At 34.3% G+C, this 17418-nt stretch overlaps 2 protein-coding genes across 3 annotated transcripts; both read left to right on the top strand.

The window, feature by feature from the left end:
* Window positions 1–4224: 4224 nt before the first annotated feature.
* LOC123007473 (palmitoleoyl-protein carboxylesterase NOTUM) lies at window positions 4225–15155 on the top strand. 2 transcript variants are annotated; one of them, XM_044402791.1, is made up of 6 exons: window positions 4225–4308; window positions 12595–12797; window positions 13312–13460; window positions 13508–14005; window positions 14092–14511; window positions 14560–15155. In XM_044402791.1, exons 1-6 carry the CDS (start codon window positions 4288–4290, stop codon window positions 14874–14876), a joined length of 1608 nt encoding a protein of 535 aa, XP_044258726.1. In that variant the 5' UTR covers window positions 4225–4287; the 3' UTR covers window positions 14877–15155. The 2 variants fall into 2 exon arrangements, with proteins under 2 accessions (XP_044258726.1, XP_044258724.1); XM_044402789.1 differs by lacking the exon at window positions 4225–4308 and having other exon boundaries at window positions 12415–12797.
* Window positions 15156–15467: 312 nt separating this feature from the next.
* On the top strand, window positions 15468–17408 carry LOC123007055 (PI-PLC X domain-containing protein 1-like). Its single transcript, XM_044402081.1, has 7 exons — window positions 15468–15591; window positions 15691–15941; window positions 15985–16121; window positions 16170–16393; window positions 16451–16636; window positions 16682–16983; window positions 17035–17408. Exons 2-7 carry the CDS (start codon window positions 15869–15871, stop codon window positions 17382–17384), a joined length of 1272 nt encoding a protein of 423 aa, XP_044258016.1. The 5' UTR covers window positions 15468–15591; window positions 15691–15868; the 3' UTR covers window positions 17385–17408.
* The last annotated feature ends 10 nt before the right edge of the window (window positions 17409–17418 follow it).

Genomic DNA, 17418 nt, shown 5'->3' with positions numbered 1-17418 from the left:
CAGATGAATCCAAAATGTATTGAACTTTTACAAAAAGAAATATTAAAAATAATGATGCGGAAACAATGAGACAGTGTAATAAAGTTTTTTATCAGTTTTTTTTTAATCTTCATATTTTTATTCTTCTGGCTTGTGAGTGTACTGAGTGTAGTGTAGAGGGTATTTGATTATGAAGTGTGTCTTGAGGCACTAAGTCTTTGGATGACTCCCTCCAAGTGCTCGAAATTAATAAAATCCCTGGCGTCTTTGGGATTTTTTCCAAACCGCCATATCTCATTTGCGGGATACTTTACGACCGGTTAGGAGTATCGGCGACTTCAAACGTTCGCGTTGTTTACATAATAGAGGTCCTCGGCAGCCGGAAACAATATGAGGCAGGCGCAACGCGAACATCAAAGAAGTGCCGCCGCAGCTGTCCCCGTCCTCCACTCCTCTGGACTCCATGCACCTGTGTGAGGAGCGGCACAAAGCGTGAATTGCCCCAGTTCTGATAGCGTGGCCCCCTCGTGCATGCCGATTCTTCGTCCACCACGTGGTCGCGGGCCTTTTGATCACGACTAGATGTGCGCATCGGCGCCGCGCAGGCTCGCAATTAAGCCTTGTTTACCAACAAGTGCTCAAATGACCTACATTGACCTCAGACAAGAATAACAAGCCAGATTTACAACGCCGAAATTGCACGCAACCAACAATTGTGAGGTTAGGGCGTAAATTTTACAGAAACTGGGGCCAATCATAAAAAGAAAAAAAAATTCTTATAATTTTATAAAAATAAAAATCAATACGCTTTTGCAAATACATTTTTAATATTAAGTTTTGAGTCAATTTGAAATAATTGTGTTTCGGAATCAATGGGTGGTGGGACCCTTGTATTATACCAAACTTATACTAAAGATTTTACTCATATTGAGACCACCCTAGTATGTGGGTTCGATACTATCAGCGGTCCTTTGCCCAATTCCGCCGTCCATTTTTCACTCTAACCACAGTATAAATATTGTGAGTCGGCTTTTGCTGATCGATGTGGTTGCAGATGACAATTAATAAAGAGGTGGTGCCTCTAACGCCTCTCAATCATCCACATCAAGCATGTCACCGACAAAATTCCAACGTGACGGTGACAGATCAGAACCGACGGATCAATCTCCGGAGAGCAACCCCGTGATCAGTCATTGTCGCTTCCCAGAAGCCGTGTTATCGATGGACGATCTGCACCAGGTTAATGGGGACGGACCTATTCGCGGCAACTTCACACGATTGTTGACGGAAAACGTGTGCTTTTTTCGATGGAAAAATGTCGCGCTGATGGATCGATTTTTTTCTGAATTTTGCTGGTGCGGTTTACGAGTGTTATAAGATAGTTTTGGAATTTGTTTTGCTGACATCGACATGTAAACAAGTTTACGACGAATAAACGCTACAGCGAATGCAATTTAGTTTTATTTTTATTCATGTGAACAAGCCTTAACGTTAATTGGGTTATCAGGAACAAGCACTTTGTCAGTGTTAGAGAAATTTCATTCTGCGATAGTTTACTGAAAGCTATAATCTATAAAATTGCGAAAGTACAGGGAAACGTTTTTCCGATAACAGTAAGGAAATTAAACCAGTTAGATGAAATTAAGTGAGTATAAAAAACTGACATCAACGCAAAAATGTTACTACTGGATACTGGATTAGAACGATAAAAAGTGAATAAGAAAAATAAATAATGTCAAATTCTGAGACTGAAAAAAGTAAATTATGTAGAAGTTTTTCGATGGGAAAATTTTCAAATTTGATTTTTTTGAATAAACATAAACATTGCGTTTGATGATTTATAAAAAACAGTCGTCAATAGTACAGCAATTATGCACAAACCTTTTAATTGCGGAAAGTTCAAGAAGATTTCCTTGGATGATTTATATATTCTTAAAATGTAACTTATGGTCCTAAAGTTTTGTGAATTTTTTTAGATGGTTTTTATTTAAACCAAATGGTGTTTAAACAGGTTACTGCTGGAAGTAAAATGTGACAATTAACTTGTTTATGTTATGGCAATTCAGTTGTTTCATTCGGATTTTCGAAAATGTCTTATAAGCTAGATATTCGTTAAGACATTTACAATCTAGTTGGACGTGAAATTGCTGCAATTTATAGAGAACAAAATATTTCTGTAACAACAATTTATCGGACCATATAAGAATGTGAAGAGGGTACACCCCGTGTTAATGTGTCCAATAGTCCTCGACTCAATTTTGGGGAAACAAAAAATGATTGAAGCCATTAAAAAAAGTTACAACAAAAATTAGGTCGAAGATTCGTTGTTTCAAAGCCCATTTTGATTCAAAGATGTCTTTCCAAATTCAATGAAGTTTTAAATACACCTCATGCCAATGATAATGTAATGTTTTGGTCTGATTTACCTTCATTCTACAATAGTAGAGAAGCTACAAAATGAACATTATAAACTTTGTACCCAAAATAGACAATCCTCCCAATATGTGTCCTTCAGGCTAGATCAACTGAAGAGTTTTGAACAATATTGTACAGAAAAGTGTACGACAAGAGATAGGAAATTAGAAATGACAAAAAATTGCGACGTCGAACTTTTTTAAAGCTTAGAGAAATTGATCCTGCTCTTGTCCAGAGGAGAATGGAGCAAATCACAAGAAAATTGGGAGCCATTGAAGATAATGGCCCACTATCAATAATTTGATTATGGGTTATTTATTGTTGTTTATATTATCAATTGCTATTACATTTAGTGTAAAAATAAACAAGTTTTGAAAAAGTTATAAACACCTAAAAAATTCCCAAAACTTTCGGTAAAGAATTAAAAAATAAAAAAGCAACATGAAACAACGCTTTTAGTAAAAACCTATTTTTTCTGACAATTTTCTTTATAAAATCAAAAATACAGGGTGATTCTTAAATAGACCGACAAAATTTTATGACAGCTTCCGAAGGATAAATGGAGACAAACTACCCTTTTTACGTTTATACCTTTTAGGGGCAAAATACCCTTGATCAGTGCCACTTAAGGCGTTTATGAATTGTTGCAATGATCAAGTACATTTTCATCACGTTAATACCATGGTTTCCACAACCTGTGCAGTGGCGTACGCTTTACTTCGAAAATAACTCCAATAAATTTTATTTGGAGAACGTTTAAATAAAGAATTTTTTAAATATTTGTTCAATATTTGTTCCAGCATGTTATCATTTGATACTACCAAGGTAAAATTTTGTCGGTCTATTTAAGAATCATCCTGTATAAAGTATAGGAAAACTTTTCTTTATTTTAGATTTATTTTTTTAATTTATTATAGAAATTTTTTGTTTAATTTTTTTAAGTTTTAAAATAATTAATCTGTTAAATCAGTCCATACATAAAACATCTTGCAACATTTTACGATTTTTTGCATAGTTTTAAATTTGTTCCATATATTATTTTTCAAAATTGTTCCAAAATAAAAACTAAATTCCTACTTTTTTAATCTAAAAAGTGGAATTCTGGCACTTAATATACCACATACATCTGGCTATTGCCTCTTTAGGGTAGAATAAAGAAAGAAGGACCTCATGCACATTTTTCGAATGAGGAAGGTCTACGACCTACGGTACTGATTATTTAAAAATGCAAATCCGGAAACGTCCTTACTTCTCAGGTTCGCCATCATAAATATGTCCAAAGCTAAGTGCTTAGTAGTTTACAATGGGTAGTTAAACCCTCATTATTGAAAGAAAACCCACTATTATTTCCCTTGGAATGAAATGAAGCAACTCTGGCTTAATGACATTGCAATTGTGATTATCTCGAAGAAGTCTACTTTTGGTTCTTCATAGAAGCAATTAGTGATGTAATCACGTGAAAATTGGGTCTCTTGTTCCAAAATTCTTTGTTTCCAATCGCGTCGAAGCGCAGTGTTTCCGAGAAGGGCACCTCTCGCGCCAGATTTGGTCAACAATTCCTCCTCCGGTTATCTGTAGATATCAACATATTACGAATGTGTACAAGCAAATAAATAGCCTGCGCCAGAGGAGTTTTGCCGACAGAGGATGCCGCCGCGTCATTTCCATTTCTCGTGCGTAATTCACGAAAATTACGTGGAACGTGCGACGCTGGAATGCTGGCTTGCCTCAGGAGGTTCGCTGGGGGTTGCAGGTGGTAATTAGTGGTGCGCACCCCCGATCGGGGGTGGTGGGGCCGCTATATAGAAGCGATCCAAGAAGTCGACGTTAGTCCGAAGCAAAGTGCTGGTGTGTGAGCTGGTGACCGTTAGCAGGTGAAGAACACGTGCAGACATGCGCTTAGTCGTCACACAGGTAGGAGATTTTCTTCAATTTTCCTAAACTACCCGCCGCTGACACGCGACGACGGGTCGACCAAGACAAGATGCAACGCGACCGATGCGCCAACGACAAATAATCACACGTTTGCTTTCACACCAATTATCACACTTAGCGCCGGGTGGGTGATGTGAGCTAAAAAGACGCAAGGGTAAACGCAAAACGCGCAACAGAAAACTAAACCGAAAGGAGATATAAAACGCTAAAAAAATATTAACTATCTATATGAAGTAGTAGTATTTTGGTAGATTTTTATAGGTTCTTAAATAAAAAAATAGCAATGTTTTAAATATTGAAAGCTAGATAAACTATATTCATCAGGAGAATAAAAATTTGCTGAAAAATGTAAAATATTTGGCGCCTTCTTGACTTGTTGTGAAGCAATTAATAACTTTTAAAGCCAAACATAAATAATATAATAGAGTATAATAATCATTACTGAAAACAATTAAATATCCAAGGTTTTAAATATTTGAATTTTCAACTATTAAATAATATTCCTAATTCATCTTCATAATCAACATGTTTATCTAGAATAACATAGGTACTTCTTAATATGCAAAAAAACACGGCTATAAATTTATTTGGAGTTGACATGCATTAGTTTATCAATTTAACATTATTAAATAGCAAATACAATTACACAATTTTCAAAAATTCAAGGAATGAAATATTTTTTTATCATAAAAAGTGTCCTGTTTATTTTGAAACAAACAGCTTAAAAAATATTTTAAAAATTACAAATTATACTGTTGTTTAAGCAATAATAATTATGTATTATAAAATTTATAACATTAAAAATATTCCAAGAAACTGGGATATTTTTCTAGTTAAAAAATTTCTCAACCCTTGATCAGTTGTAAATACAAATAGTTTATTTATTATTTTTTGAAATCAGATCAAATTTAAAAAAGTTTGTTTATTGTCGTAGTATTGCGGACAAAATACTGTAGTCATCATTTTCATGTCACTTCAAAAAAAAGTCATGTAAACCCAATCATTACCACGTCAAGTCAACATTGATAACATTTCAAATTTTTGACTTTTCTCTTGTCAAAAATATGGTACTTCCGCCGTCAAAAATTTAGAATCGTGTCTCTTGCTTCTGAGAAATTGTTTACAGGCCAAACTGCAGAAAGATTGGGTATGGTTACTATATTATATGTTGTCAAAATAAGGGTAGCTTCCTGATGCTTGCTTTACAATTTTATGTCACTCAAGAAACACTGACGACCAAAGTATGTTGTCTCCAATAGTACAAAAAACGAAAACATAGAAAATCACCTGCCTATGACATAAATTTTATTAATTACGTTCAATATAATTTCCACAATGTGATGTTTTTGTTGTGAATTTTTTAATTTTGTTTCTAGTAGAAAAAATTGTTTTTTTAACTGACAATCAGTCTAAAATTAAAAACTTATTGTTATTAATAAAATTTTAGTAATTAAAAATGTAATTTATTCATAAATTATTTCTGCATTTGGAGAGTTGTGCTAAAAATTTTATTATATTAAAAGTTTGTACTTACAAACAAAAATGATTTTTTTGCAAAGCGTATATTTAGTATTATGTTATTTATTAGAACATCTTAATAAAATAGCATTAAAACAAGAATAACATTAAAAGAACGATTCGTAGTCATGCTGGTATGAACTTCTACACCGTCTTCAAAAATTTTTAAAAGGCAGAAATTATATTATTAATCACATTATTTATATGTTTTCTATATTTGTCTTTATATTTTTGAAATTTTTTTGACAAAAATATGTATATATGTAAATTGAAATGTTCATAGAAAGACTACAAAAATATAAAGAAAAAAATACATTGAATAATATTAAATCAGTGATTTAAAAATGGTTCCTTGTACAAATCTCTGTTAATGCTCGTACTTATGTCAGGGTCTTGCAGATAAGTCGACACACTTACTCGTATGAATAATAATTTGTACAGTTTTCCATTTTTCCTTCTTACATTCTTTAATAATAACAAATATGATTTAATGAAAATATTTTTTATTAGATTTATCTCCTATTGTAAACACAATTTTGATGGAGAGCATCAGAAGGGTAAAACCCTCGTGCGATTTAAACACTTTCGAAGGAGAAATGCTCTGAACGTACCTACATTCTCTATTGTATACGTTTTTGGGTTTCTGAGATTTCTTTAGAATGCAAATAATCTTTAGACAATTTTGGCTGATTTCTTATACTTTAAAATTTAAAAAACTCATTATTTTGCCTAAACCAATATTTACTGATAACTCCGGAACTATGAGACGCAAAGCGATAACTCCGGCATTTTCTCACACCATTTCGTCGATGCTGCCATCAGCTATCCTGGACCCCGCTTTCCTAATTGAGAATTCGCAGTAAAGCACCTCGTTATTCGCGCTTGCAGTCGCTATTGTGGCGCGGCGTTTGATCTTGCAATTAGCACGACACGTCTCGCCACGATCCTCATTACAGATACAAAGTAATGCCGCTGACTCTCTACCGGTTTAACTTGAGCCGGTACTTCCGTTCTGTTCGGTGCGGTGCTCTTCAAGAAAATTACTATAGTTGATCGTATGTAAGCGCACACACAACCTTTTTCAAGTCTGGAGAAGCAAGAGAATTTTTCGTTTTATGACCGTTCGCAGAACGGCATTTATTCACCAAACGCGACATCGCAAATGTACGGTTTCACAAGCGCAATTTGGGATATTACGGTGCTGTTTTGAGGGCCTTTCTGCGACAAATTGTCCACTAAGAATCCGTTAAAGGAGCTTTATCACTAATAAAATGTGGAACGTTAAAAAGATTGCCACTTTAACACTGGTCCAGTTTTTTCAATTATGCTTTATATTTTTTTATTTCTGCTGTAGCCTAAGCTTTGTGGTGTCCGCCACATGTTTTAATTGAGTCTGTGTGTGCTTTTGCACGTAAATTATGTTTATGAATTGGTAGAGCAGAATGGTAATGTATCTCTCTGTGACAAAGCATCCGAATATCACGAAACGCAAATTTGACAAAAGCGAATGTGTTGAATATTTAACAGAGAGAGTGGAAGACTAAAAGCAGGCGTAACTATTAAAGCTCGCAAGAAAAGTCGATAAAAGCTCGCTTTATGATATATTGCCATTTTCGGGGTCACCGTCAAACCGAGTGTAAACCCGTGTCGGTTTTCAAAGCCCCCCGAATAAACCACAAAGCAATTGACGTTCTTTAATCATAAATTGATCAATCGAACTTAATTCAGAAAAAAATAAAACTTTGCAATAGCCATACTGTCGGCAAGTCTTTGTGGGATTAAGATGAAAAGTCACGCATCAGATGTGTTTCTATTGAAATTCTCTTTACGCGGCATTACATTGGTCCTTTCTAAACACAACGCCGAAATCAGTCACTTTGGTTCCTTTCGTCACTGGAGATTTAGGGCGGCGATTTATCGAGAGGCTGGTGCGTGTGGGAAGCGAGATACAAAGCTTTGATCTTACCGACAACACCAGTAGCTAATAGAGATTGATTTTTACCTCGCACCCAACTCTACGGATGAGATTACATCGGACTAGTTGCCGACATTAAAGTAATAATACATAGATAGCCACAGGTGTGCCACTAATCATACGATTTTGCGCAACAAAGAAATACTACAAAACACAAATTTTATGCAAGGAAATTGCCTCAAACTAAAAGATAATTTCAAAACCACAAAAAGCTTTTCACAATTTTGTGCCAAAAATGACAAAATACAACAAAGAAATAGAAGAAATGGTATCATCAGTTAATGTTGTTACAAAAATATGTTTTCTTCTTAGAGGATTTTGGTCCTACAAAATTACATACACTTGTTAGTATACGTGTAGGTATGAACATACATAATATAGGTATTAGCAACCCGCTTAACATTTTTTTAATTTTTTTGTTATTGAACTGTAACAGTGAATGATGTTAAACAAGAGGTACTTTTTTACTTGCATTACTTTTACTTTACTTGCATTGTTAATTTTTCTGTGCTATTTTATTTATGTATTCATTTTTTATATCACATTTTTTTAAAGCGAAGCATTTTACACTTATAAATAATAAGAATATACCTATACAGGTGCGCCAGAACTCGCGCCCCAGAGAAAAATGCCATATAAGGTAAGATAGCAGGAACATGGAAAAAATGTTAAAAAAATTTTATCTATAAAAATTTCGAAGTTGTGAGGGTTTAAAGTTTGCACTTTGACTCTACTTATTTCTACTGGAAAAATAATTTTCCAAGTTTTTTGCTATAGGCTATTAAAAGAGAAAACAAGTAAGCTGTATCCTAAATTGTAACTCTGTTCAATGTTATTTGTGGCTTTTATTGGCAAAATTTTTGTCCCTTTACTTAATAATTGTAACAAAACATATACAAGATCATTAGTATCATTAAATAGATATAAAAAATGTCAAATGTCAAAAAATAAATATCAAAATTTTGTGACAGATAGAATTTTTTAAACATTTTTTTCACGTTCCTGGTATCTTACCTTACTTGAAAATTTTCTCTGGGGCGCGAGTTCTGACACACCCTGTATACCTATATTTTTTTCTGAAAATATATGAGAAAAAGTTTTAGTTTTAGTCAATTTTTTTTAATGAATAGTCAAAAACCAGTACATGAGAAGTGTTAAAAAACAAATTATTATTTTAAAAAATTTAAATGTGGATTAATAATAATTGAGGTTAAACATATCTCAATTTTTGTGATCAAAAGAGCTCGAGTACAGTGATACCAACAAATATCACTGTTTTTCTATTTTTTGTGTTTAAAAAAATATGTATTTGTTTGTGAAAGTATTTCGTTAATAACATTAAACAACTCTTACCAAATGTAACAGAAAAAATAAGCAATACCAAATCTCAATATACTAAACTAACTACTCTTTTTAATATCAACTGGACGAAAATAAGATTCATCATTCAACATCAAAGCATATTGTTTGTCATCGTACACATGATGTCAACTTAGTTGACGAAACACGTTTCGACATTTATTAAGAAACAATTTGGTGTGTTGGGATTTAGTCTAGTTAGTTATTTTTTCTGTTTCAGATACGCACCAGGTTTTGCTTTCTACTAAATACATGGTGATTTTAAAAGTTGTGGTAAAATTTTAAGAGGTGATAGTACAAGTCTAAATAAGCCAAAATAACTGAACTTGCTTTCTCTGAATGTTTATAGTTTCTGAGATATTGAGGGTTTTAGCCACCGAATAAGTTTTTTTTAAACTTAACCAACACAAATTGCAAACAAATATGATTTTTGAGATTTACTCTTTAATATCTATTTAAAATTAATAAAATTGACCCGAGAAAAAAGTGTTATTATATTAAAAAAAGGTAAAAAATTGTTTGTTGAAGATTTCACCGAATTTCATTATCTTAAATAACCAACTACTAGCAATGTAAACTTTAGAATAAAGTACTCAAAATGTGCAAACTTTGTTTATATTATTTTTTTGATGAATTTTCCAATGCTAATATGCAGATTGCACTCTCTAAACTCTAAAATTCATAAAATGAGATCATTTTTGTAAAGATGCTACAAACTGATTGTGAACAACCATATTGAAAAAATAAAAAATGTGTGTAGTTGGGGGTCGTAATGGGCATAAAATTGGTGCCGAAGTGGTCACTTGCGGTAGGTCTTTGGCTCAAACGGATCCGTTTAGGCCACAATAGGATTTAGCATTGGCACAGGTGGAAAGTGCTAGTTGATTTACAGCACCTAACCTGCCCCAATGTTCACAGTGTCAGATGTCCAGCTGGTGTTGGTGATTTATAGCAGTCGAAGAGTGACAAGTGGATCATCGCATTGTGTCTTCACTCCTTTTGGCTCGAGTGGTTCCGCATATTTCCCATGGTGGAAGGGTTTTGGTCTCGTATCCACAACCAGTAATGTTTCGGAATGTATAATTGCCGCTTTTACGCAATTTATTTTCGGGCTTGGGCTTTAATCGACCCCTCATTTTTTACCAGGCGCTCATTAAAAATTCATTATGTTTTATGTTAATTCCTAGGAGCATCTGGCCGGCGCGCCGCTAGGCACCACTGCAGGCTCGATGCTGTTTGGCGGAATTTTTGAACGTTGGTGCGGTTTTTCGAGCATAAAATTCCGGCGATCAAATTATAAACTAACCGGAAAACCGACTTAGATGATATTGAATTTCTGTGGTTTTAGACAAGTGCTATCGAATGACCTGAGGTAACATGAAATGAGTAATTTAATTTAAAAACAGTGTAGGTGCTCGGCGGCATCTTCAAAGGTCGGTAAGCCTCTTATTATCTGCTACTGTCGGCAGAAGGGATCCGGCCTCAAGCTCCCCCTCCAGCGCGCGTTCTTTCACTAGTATATTTTTATGTGGCCGTTGTAGTAGCCTCTTTAACATTATTTTCAATTTAATGCATTTACAGGTATGCCATAATCACGCTAATAAATTTAATTACAACAACAAATAACTATAACTAGAATCGTAAACGCGCTCTAGGAAACGTGCTATAATTTGCACAATGCGAACGAAAAATTCGGATTTTTCGTTCTATTGCTGTCGTAAATAAGACCAGTCGTAAAAAATCAAGAACACCTGCAGATTTGTTCGAAAATGAGCGAAACGTACCCAGTTTCGGTTTAGGTGAACCATGCCGAGTTTATTTATAACCAATATATCTCACTGAGAGCGGCTTCTTTGACTTAATAGATAATGGACAACAATTTCAATAATTTATTGACAATTAAGTTATATAATGGAACAGACGGCTCTAACAATTCATGGATCTTATACTATACGAAAAACTACAGATTCATCCAGTCGAACAACTACCGTTTGCCTAGCGAGAGATCATTATACAGGGGGCGGAGCTTTGCATTTTTGACACTTCTTCTCATATACAAGGTGCATCGACATGACACTATAACACCACTCTTTTATACAACTTCTAACGGTTCTCTTATTGCTTCACTCGTCCTTGTTTACATCGCTGCAAACTCAAAATCATTAACCAGATGCCCTAAGCGTTTACAATAGAACATATAAAACAACGTAGGTATTACAACAATATACCTAAAATAACTTCAAATTAATTATAATGTCATTTTTGGTTCTCTCAGCAGTGGTTATGGAATCCGAGTACAACTATTGAAACTACACAAGTACACAGTATGTAATTATAAAAACACTAACATGATATACTAGATGATTTAGATATATCATTATCATGTAGTGAATAATTAAAACTGTTTCAGAATCCAGTAATTATCAAATATGATTTTCTTATTTAAAGTTAATTAACGCAAAATGTTTTTATGTAGAACTGAATTTTGAATAAAAAAACACCTACCTACCTATTTTTGCAAAATTTTGAAGAATTTAGCTTGATTTAATTGCTTAATATCAGTAATAAAAATTATTGCATGTTGGGAAACTAAATTTTGTACTTAGTTATTGAAAATTATAATTTTAACGCTCTTTTGATATGCAGAAAGTGATAAAAGTTGTGTAAATTTCAAATGGTCATTTTTTAATCCTTATGATTTGCTGTATTTTTTATTTTATGTATCCTGCGCTTAATTTTTTTATCCAAATTTTTCAGTTATTATCTTAAATATTCTTGTACAATAAAAGATGAATTTATGCTTAACTAAAATACAAGAGAACAAATACCTATAAGTATACATCCAAATTTTCTTTTAAGTTACCACTTAGACACTTTAGAAGATTTCTATTTAAAAATATCACATTAATATATAATATAAAATTACTATTTTCCTTAATTTATTAATTATTTAAATAATTTCTACCTTATATAATATGTACACTAATAAAAAAGGGGTTTTTTGTTTATATTTTTTAAAAGGCATTGCAATATTACATTTGATTTTATAGATTTTAGAAATCTGAGATATGCAAATTTTTATTTTTTATGAAAGCTAACAAAACTCTTTGTTGCTTTAAAGGCAATATATTTTGTGTTGCTGTCAGAATAATAATTCTGGACTCGACAGGAGGAAAGCGGAAAATTGTTGAATATTATTGTAGAGTGGTGTCCTAAAGACCTCGCATATCTCCTTATAAATGAGTGTTTGAAGCGAACTGGTTCGGTCGAATAAAGCCGCTGGCGGCATCAAAGGCGGCTAAACTTAACATTGTTCGGCATTTCGTTTGTATATTGTTTTGAATGCTTGAACGATGAATCATGAAATCACAAAGCATCAATTTAAGTTAATCAGATTATTTGCTTGTTTTCAGTTAATGGCGTTATGGTTGGGTCTATCGATGGCTTTTCCCGGCACCGGCCGCAGGAATACCCACGACATGGACACTCCTATTTACACCAACAACATTCAAAGATTCGTCCATAGACAGGAGCACAAAAACGAGGAAATTCGAGCTTTGAAGAGGGTTTTCTTGTCGAATAGATCTGTCACTTGTAACGACGGATCGCAAGCCGGGTGAGTGCTACGATTATTCGAACAAAATTGCAAAACTCCTTACTTTAATTAATGGCACATTAAAGGCCTGTCACTGATTTTAATATCTAATTTGTTCGGCATCAATAAACTGGCTTTACTTTATAATAAACACGGTAATTAGTGGGAGAGGTACACGTGCTCTTCATAATTTGACCATTCATTCGTGAAAATTTAATTAATTTTGCTTGTGGGCCGGCGGGTTTTGTACTGTTTCAAAACCTTGAATATGGCTATTACAGTCTCAGATTTACATTCATTTTAATAAGGCTTTTACAGTTTAAAGTTAAATCGAAACTGGGGTTTTACTGCCGTTATTGCTAGATAGATGTTCTTGACGGTTTTTATACAACCACTTCCAAAATAAATGTCGTTTGGAGAACTGTGTGTTTACATATTTAATATCAATTCAATTTTATTAAATGTTTGGTGCTTCAAGAAACATTTATCTGGAACATCGTCGCCGATTAGTAATTTAATATTTTTTTCTATGTAGATTTTACCTAAGAAAGTCTTACACAAGTAAGAAATGGATTATCTTTTTAGAAGGCGGATGGTATTGCTATGACCACCACAGTTGCAGAAATAGATGGCTGAAACAACGTCATTACATGACTTCAACTGGGTGGCCTGATGCTAGAGACAGTAAGTACCGTTTTAAAATGAAGCTCTTCTTTACAAATTTTCTACAGTAGGGGGAATTCTTTCCGGCAGCATGGAGGAAAACCCCTTCTGGTGGAACGCCAACCATGTTTTCATCCCTTATTGCACCAGCGATTCCTGGAGCGGCTCAAAACCCTACTCCCGCAGCGAAACGTTTAGTTTCATGGGCTCAGTTCTCGTGCAACAAGTCGTCCAAGATTTACTAACTTTAGGACTTGAAAATAGCACCGATTTGCTTCTAACAGGGAGTAGCGCTGGAGGAACTGGTGTTATGTTAAACTTAGATCCTGTTCGGGAGTTTTTACACGACAAAAAAGGGTTGAAGCACATCGCTGTGAAAGGAGTAACTGATTCGGGCTGGTTTCTCGATAGAACTCCCTACGCTCCAACTTTAAAACCTGCAGTCGACGCGATAAGAAGAGGAATGGAGTTGTGGGGAGGACAAGTGCCCCAAAGGTGCAAGGAGTTGTATCTGGGTGAGCCTTGGAGGTGCTACTTTGGATATAGACTGTACCCGACTTTGCAAAGTAAGTTGAAAAATATTTAATTTGGATGATTTAATCACGAGTCCTTTTATATCGCTTTAAAAACAAAATCTTTTTATTACTTTCAGCCGAGCTTTTTGTCTTTCAATGGCTGTTTGATGAAGCTCAAATGGACGCAGATAACGTCGGGGCTCCCGTAACAAAACAACAGTGGGATTACATTCATAAAATGGGGGACGCATTGCGGCAGAGTTTTGAAAACGTTTCCGCCGTATTCGCCCCCTCGTGCATCTCGCATTCAGTTTTGACAAAACGCGATTGGCAAAACGTGAAAATTGACGATATATCAATCCCTGAAGCTCTTCATTGTTGGGAACAAAAACTGCACAGGAGGAGAATTAAGAAATCCCGAAATACTAAAATGTTCGCCGACCAACCCAAGCCATTCCGGCGACAAAGTGTCAATTCGACACTCACTGATGAAGTCGCACAAAAGAAAAAGCGCCGGAGAAAAAATCTCAAGAACCGGAAAGGAAAGAAAAAGAAAGGTGCTTTATTCTCTTTATTAAGATTATTTATTTACTGTGCTTGTTTAGGTGGGGTTCAAGCGAGTGGGAACAGGACATCTGAGTTGAATTTAATGGGGAGGCCCCAACGTTCTGTTTTACGCACACAAAGGAGGAAACATTGCACTCATCGAAGACTGGAGCGGTGTTCGTGGCCACAGTGTAATCACTCGTGTCCGCGACTTCACAATCCCTTCACGGGCGAGGAAATGGACTTTATCGAACTGCTGAAATCCTTCGGGCTGGATATGGAGAGTGTGGCCAAGGCTTTAGGCATTGACATGCAAACGTTGAATAACATGGACCATTCAGAACTTTTAAATTTATTGACGCAGCAATCGAACTGATTACATTCGCTCGGAACGACACCCAGTGAAGATGGATGCTTTAATTTTTTTCCTTCAAAGTTGTACATAATGAATATTTATTGTAGAGAACATATTTTTTTATTGTAGTTACGGCTAGGAGTAGGTGTTTGATAAGAAAGGGCAAGCTTTTCAATTTCCAAAGAATACTTGCTCTCAAAATGTAACAGGACTGATTTTTGTTCTACCTCAATTGTACAGAGTTTAGTCAGTAAGTTACCTTATTTTTGTACTATAGGTGTCACTAATAAAGAAAAAGTACTGAGACTATTTTGTTAATCAGCAAGTCAGCGACCTCGTGGTTTTTATAATTCGATGAATATTTTTCCATTTATAAATAGACAAAAAAATAGAAGTATGTTATTAAATATAGCTATTTAACAGAAAACAAAGTAATTTGCTAAATGTTCATGTAAATAATAAAAATTAGTACATTTTTGACTTCCTCAAAATAATAACAAATTTCTCATAATTTTTAGTTTGAAATTCAACAACAAGGAAGAGACTTTCTCTGTTATTTTAAGTGAAAGTTTTATTAGGTAGGTATCTTTCCGATCAAGTCGAGATAACACGCGAAAATGATTTATAAAAATGCTAATATTTAAAATGACGGCAAATTTTGGATAAGTGTTATAAATTGTGTGTTTCTTTGCTATTATTACTATTTTTACAACCTTTAGAAGGAATTATCAAACAGGTATGTATTACAAATTACCCAGTTACTTGTAATTTAAGTTAAATTAAATTATGCTGACTCATATAATAACACTAAAGCGTGAAAAATACCTTTTTTCAGAAGCACAATTGTTAGATCCAATTTAAATCAAAAGTTTTTTCCAACACAGCAATTACAAAATATTTAAATAGTTACAAAGCGTCAGCAGTAATGGAACAATAATTCAAGCAGTGCTGATTATTTTAAAGGTTTTAAATTATGGTTTCTAGTTATTTCGCAGAGTGTTAGTGATAAAGCCATGATTATTCTTGTCCTCATAATATCCCACTTAATATTTTGGGTTAATTTAACAACATCGCAAAAAGTAACAAGTAAGTATTTTTGTACTACTATTTTCCCTAACCTGATTTTTAGCAAATAATAATCCCTGTGGTCAACTCTACTTGACCCAATCTCCAAAAAAAAGTAAAAACCTTCAAATAAATTGGCACTTTACGTGCGAAAACCTACCAGATACGCTGTTACTCACTTTGGGCGATTTAAGAGTAAATGTGAGTAAATTATAAATTTTGACCAAGATTAATTAAAACATTTCTTAGCCAAACGCCCAAATTCTTTACCAAATAAACCCAGGTTCAGTCATTAAAGGCTTCCAAGCGACTCAAATACCTTTCAAAAACGTGGAATTTCCAGGAAACTGGACTGTGGATAATGATTATCCAGATTTAAAGGCTAAATGTTTCGATTATTACATTTCAAGTCGTAGAAATAAAGAAATAATTTATTCGCAATGTTTCTCCATCCAACCAGCTTGGATGTCAAAGTAATTACAAAAGTGGTTTAATTACCGAGCAAAAGCGAAGGTCTTTACGCATTTTAGTTTCGGTGATCTCAGAATCGGGGAAATGATGATACCCGGAACCCACAATTCCGGTGCTTGGCAAACAAAACTCCCCGGGTTCAAAAATTATGTCCTCAATCAAGATAAAAATTTTTGGGAACAGTTGGTTTACGGTATTCGCTACTTTGATATCAGAATTGGCCGTTATGGAAACCCACCACAAGGGTATGAAAATAATCTGTAAAGCATTAAGTTGGAACCAAATTTTAGTTTCTACATAAATCATGACTTTGTCAAGTGTACTGAGCTCGTCCCGGAGCTTCAAAGTGTAGCCAACTTTCTCAAAAAGTCGCCAAATGAAGTGGTAGTGTTGAATTTTCACCGATTTGTACAACCGAGAGATTTTCTTGAAGGTTATCACTTAGAGCTTTTGCGTGTAGTTAGGGACATTTTCGGAGATTTGATTTATCCCTACTCTAGGTTTATGCATCCGAAAGGGCCCAAATTGAGGGAGTTTTGGCAAAGTCAAAAACGGGTTATTATCAGTTATCGGCAGGATTATTTTGTCCGGAGTAAAAATTATATTCTGGTTGAAATAAAAAATAATTCTTTAAAAATTGTAGGAAATCCGTGGTTGTGGCCCGGTGTTCAACGCGAATGGGGGAACGTACAAAAATTACAAAATTTGGAAAACTACGTCAAAACAAAAATCTCTAAACCGGTCCGAGGAAACCCTCTCAATGCACTAATGGCTGAATTGACTCCAAACTACCGAAATTTCCTACAATATGTTAACACAAATTTAAAAGACTTGGCTTTGATGGTGAATCAAGAATTGTCAGACTGGGTCATTGAGAATAATCGTTCTGATAATTTGAATATAATCGCAACCGATTATTTTACCGGTAACGATATGATCAATGTAGCAATCGACACAAATTTTCGCAAATTGCAACGTTCTTTTTTCTATTAGTGTTACAATAAAGTTTTCCCCTGACTTTGTGTTT

This window comes from Tribolium madens, unplaced genomic scaffold, assembly GCF_015345945.1.
Source record: "Tribolium madens isolate multiple individuals breed KSU strain unplaced genomic scaffold, Tmad_KSU_1.1 Scaffold_3;HRSCAF=73;Tcas5.2_LG2, whole genome shotgun sequence".
Classification (NCBI taxonomy): Eukaryota; Metazoa; Arthropoda; class Insecta; order Coleoptera; family Tenebrionidae; genus Tribolium; species Tribolium madens.
Note: the sequence above shows the minus strand (reverse complement) of the source record. Positions and strands in the feature narration are given on the sequence as shown.

Bases quoted from the DNA above. Each gene is read 5' to 3' on its own strand.
- LOC123007055 (XM_044402081.1), top strand. From the start codon at position 15,869: ATGATTATTCTTGTCCTCATAATATCCCACTTAATATTTTGGGTTAAT. The intron at 16,637-16,681 runs GTATGAAAATAA...ACCAAATTTTAG, and splicing joins TATGGAAACCCACCACAAGG to TTTCTACATAAATCATGACT. The intron at 16,984-17,034 runs GTAAAAATTATA...TAAAAATTGTAG, and splicing joins GCAGGATTATTTTGTCCGGA to GAAATCCGTGGTTGTGGCCC.
- LOC123007473 (XM_044402789.1), top strand. From the start codon at position 12,535: ATGAATCATGAAATCACAAAGCATCAATTTAAGTTAATCAGATTATTT. The intron at 12,798-13,311 runs GTGAGTGCTACG...TTTTCTATGTAG, and splicing joins AACGACGGATCGCAAGCCGG to ATTTTACCTAAGAAAGTCTT. The intron at 14,006-14,091 runs GTAAGTTGAAAA...TATTACTTTCAG, and splicing joins ACTGTACCCGACTTTGCAAA to CCGAGCTTTTTGTCTTTCAA.